Source organism: Melopsittacus undulatus, chromosome 10 (genome assembly GCF_012275295.1).
Source record: "Melopsittacus undulatus isolate bMelUnd1 chromosome 10, bMelUnd1.mat.Z, whole genome shotgun sequence".
Classification (NCBI taxonomy): Eukaryota; Metazoa; Chordata; class Aves; order Psittaciformes; family Psittaculidae; genus Melopsittacus; species Melopsittacus undulatus.
Window position 1 is genome coordinate 33497215 of NC_047536.1, and position 1908 is coordinate 33499122.

Here is a 1908-nt window from a genome sequence, read left to right on the forward strand (position 1 = left end):
CCCTTGGCAATCTTTGATCTTCGCAGGGGGTTGTTCCTTCACTTCCCTGCGGAGGAATTCTTGGAAGCGTGGGTCAGGAGATAGCGGTGGATGTGGCAGCTACTACAGATGGGGTAATGCTTGCTTTGACTTTAAAGTGGATTTGCTTTCAGGGCACTTCTCCTCGCTCTTCCCTAAATAATCCTGAACTTTTGGGGTTTCCAGGATTGTCTGTCCCATCTGTGCCATGTTCTGCAATCATTTTGAATAAGATCATACCCATCTTGCTTAAAGAATCACTTAAATTACAGGTTAAGCCCCTTTAACCTCTACCTCAGAAACACCCCTTGAACTCTGTTTCCCCCCTTTCTTCTTTCACCAGGGGACCCTGGGAGCATCAGGACCTTCACTGTGTGAAGCCTCAGTCAATGCAAGGAGTGGGAACCCGACACAAAGGCACTGATTAAACCTCACAACGCTTCCATTCCAGCATGGAAAAGCGAGCGCTGTGGAAGTGAAAGAGCAGCTGCCCCTTCAGAGCTGACCAGGCACAAAGCTCCTCTCCTTGCCCCTGCAGCCCCAGCAGGACTCCTACTGCAGACTGGAGCTGCTTGACTTCCCCAGCCAAGAGCATCCAAAGCACACCGGGATGCTCTCCGAGTGCCTTGACTGATGGAAGGAGTTATAATCCTCATTGCTTCCATTCACGGAGCCTTATTGTGTTTCAATAGGGTTTTTTCTCCTCCTGATCACTTCAAGTTCTAACTTCTCCAATGATGGGTGACGGCAGAGGGAAGGTGTATGGTCCATGCAGCCTCACAAGCCACATCTCAATGGAGTAGCAGCTGCTTCTCACACAAGGAAAGGATCTCTTCTGGGCTAGCAAAGATTTTAATGACCGCCCAGGGTGGTTTGTGACCAGCAGGCATGGGAAACAGCTCTCTTTGGGATGATCCCAATGTTACCTGCAGCAACGCAGGCAATAGCTGCTACTTGGACAACAGCATGAGCTTCAACTTAACCTTCCAAGAGCAGGCAGCCGATTTCTACGTTGTCCTCCCTGTGATTTACTCTGTGATCTGTGCTGTTGGGCTCACAGGCAACACTGCTGTCATCTATGTGATCCTCAAGGCCCCCAAGATGAAGACTGTGACAAACATGTTCATCCTGAACCTTGCTATAGCTGATGACTTGTTCACACTTGTCCTGCCCATTAATATTGCTGAACACCTCCTTCACTACTGGCCCTTTGGGGAAGTCCTCTGCAAGGTTATCTTGTCTATAGACCACTACAATATCTTCTCCAGCATTTATTTCCTGACAGTGATGAGCATAGACAGGTACCTGGTTGTCCTGGCTACAGTCAGGTCCAAGAGGATGCCACATCGCACGTACCGAGCAGCCAGGATTGTCAGTTTGTGCATCTGGATCCTAGTCACCATCATAGTTCTCCCTTTCATCATCTTTGCCAATGTCTACATAGATGACCTGGAGATCAAGAGTTGTGGTCTCAACTTCCCCAAGCCCGAAAGGTTCTGGTTCAAAGCCAGCAGGATCTATACCCTCATCCTTGGCTTTGCCATTCCGGTATCCACCATCTGCATCCTCTACACCATGATGCTCTACAAGCTAAGGAACATGCACTTGAACTCTAATGCTAAAGCCCTGGACAAAGCCAAGAAGAAAGTCACTATCATGGTCTTCATAGTCCTGGCTGTGTGTCTCTTCTGTTGGACCCCCTTCCACTTGGCCACCATTGTGGCTTTGACCACTGACTTGCCCCAGACCTCCATGGTCATTGGCATATCCTACTTCATCACCAGCCTAAGCTATGCCAACTCCTGCCTGAACCCATTCCTGTACGCTTTCCTGGATGACAGCTTCCGGAAGAGCTTCCGGAAGATGCTGGAATGCAGAACTTCCTGAACA

General features: G+C 49.3%; 1 protein-coding gene across 1 annotated transcript; it reads left to right on the forward strand.

Moving 5' to 3' along the window:
- The first annotated feature begins 863 nt into the window (after positions 1 to 863).
- NPBWR2 (neuropeptides B and W receptor 2) lies at positions 864 to 1908 on the forward strand. Its single transcript, XM_013128485.3, has one exon. The coding sequence runs from the start codon at positions 907 to 909 to the stop codon at positions 1903 to 1905; it is 999 nt and encodes a 332-aa protein (XP_012983939.1). The 5' UTR covers positions 864 to 906; the 3' UTR covers positions 1906 to 1908.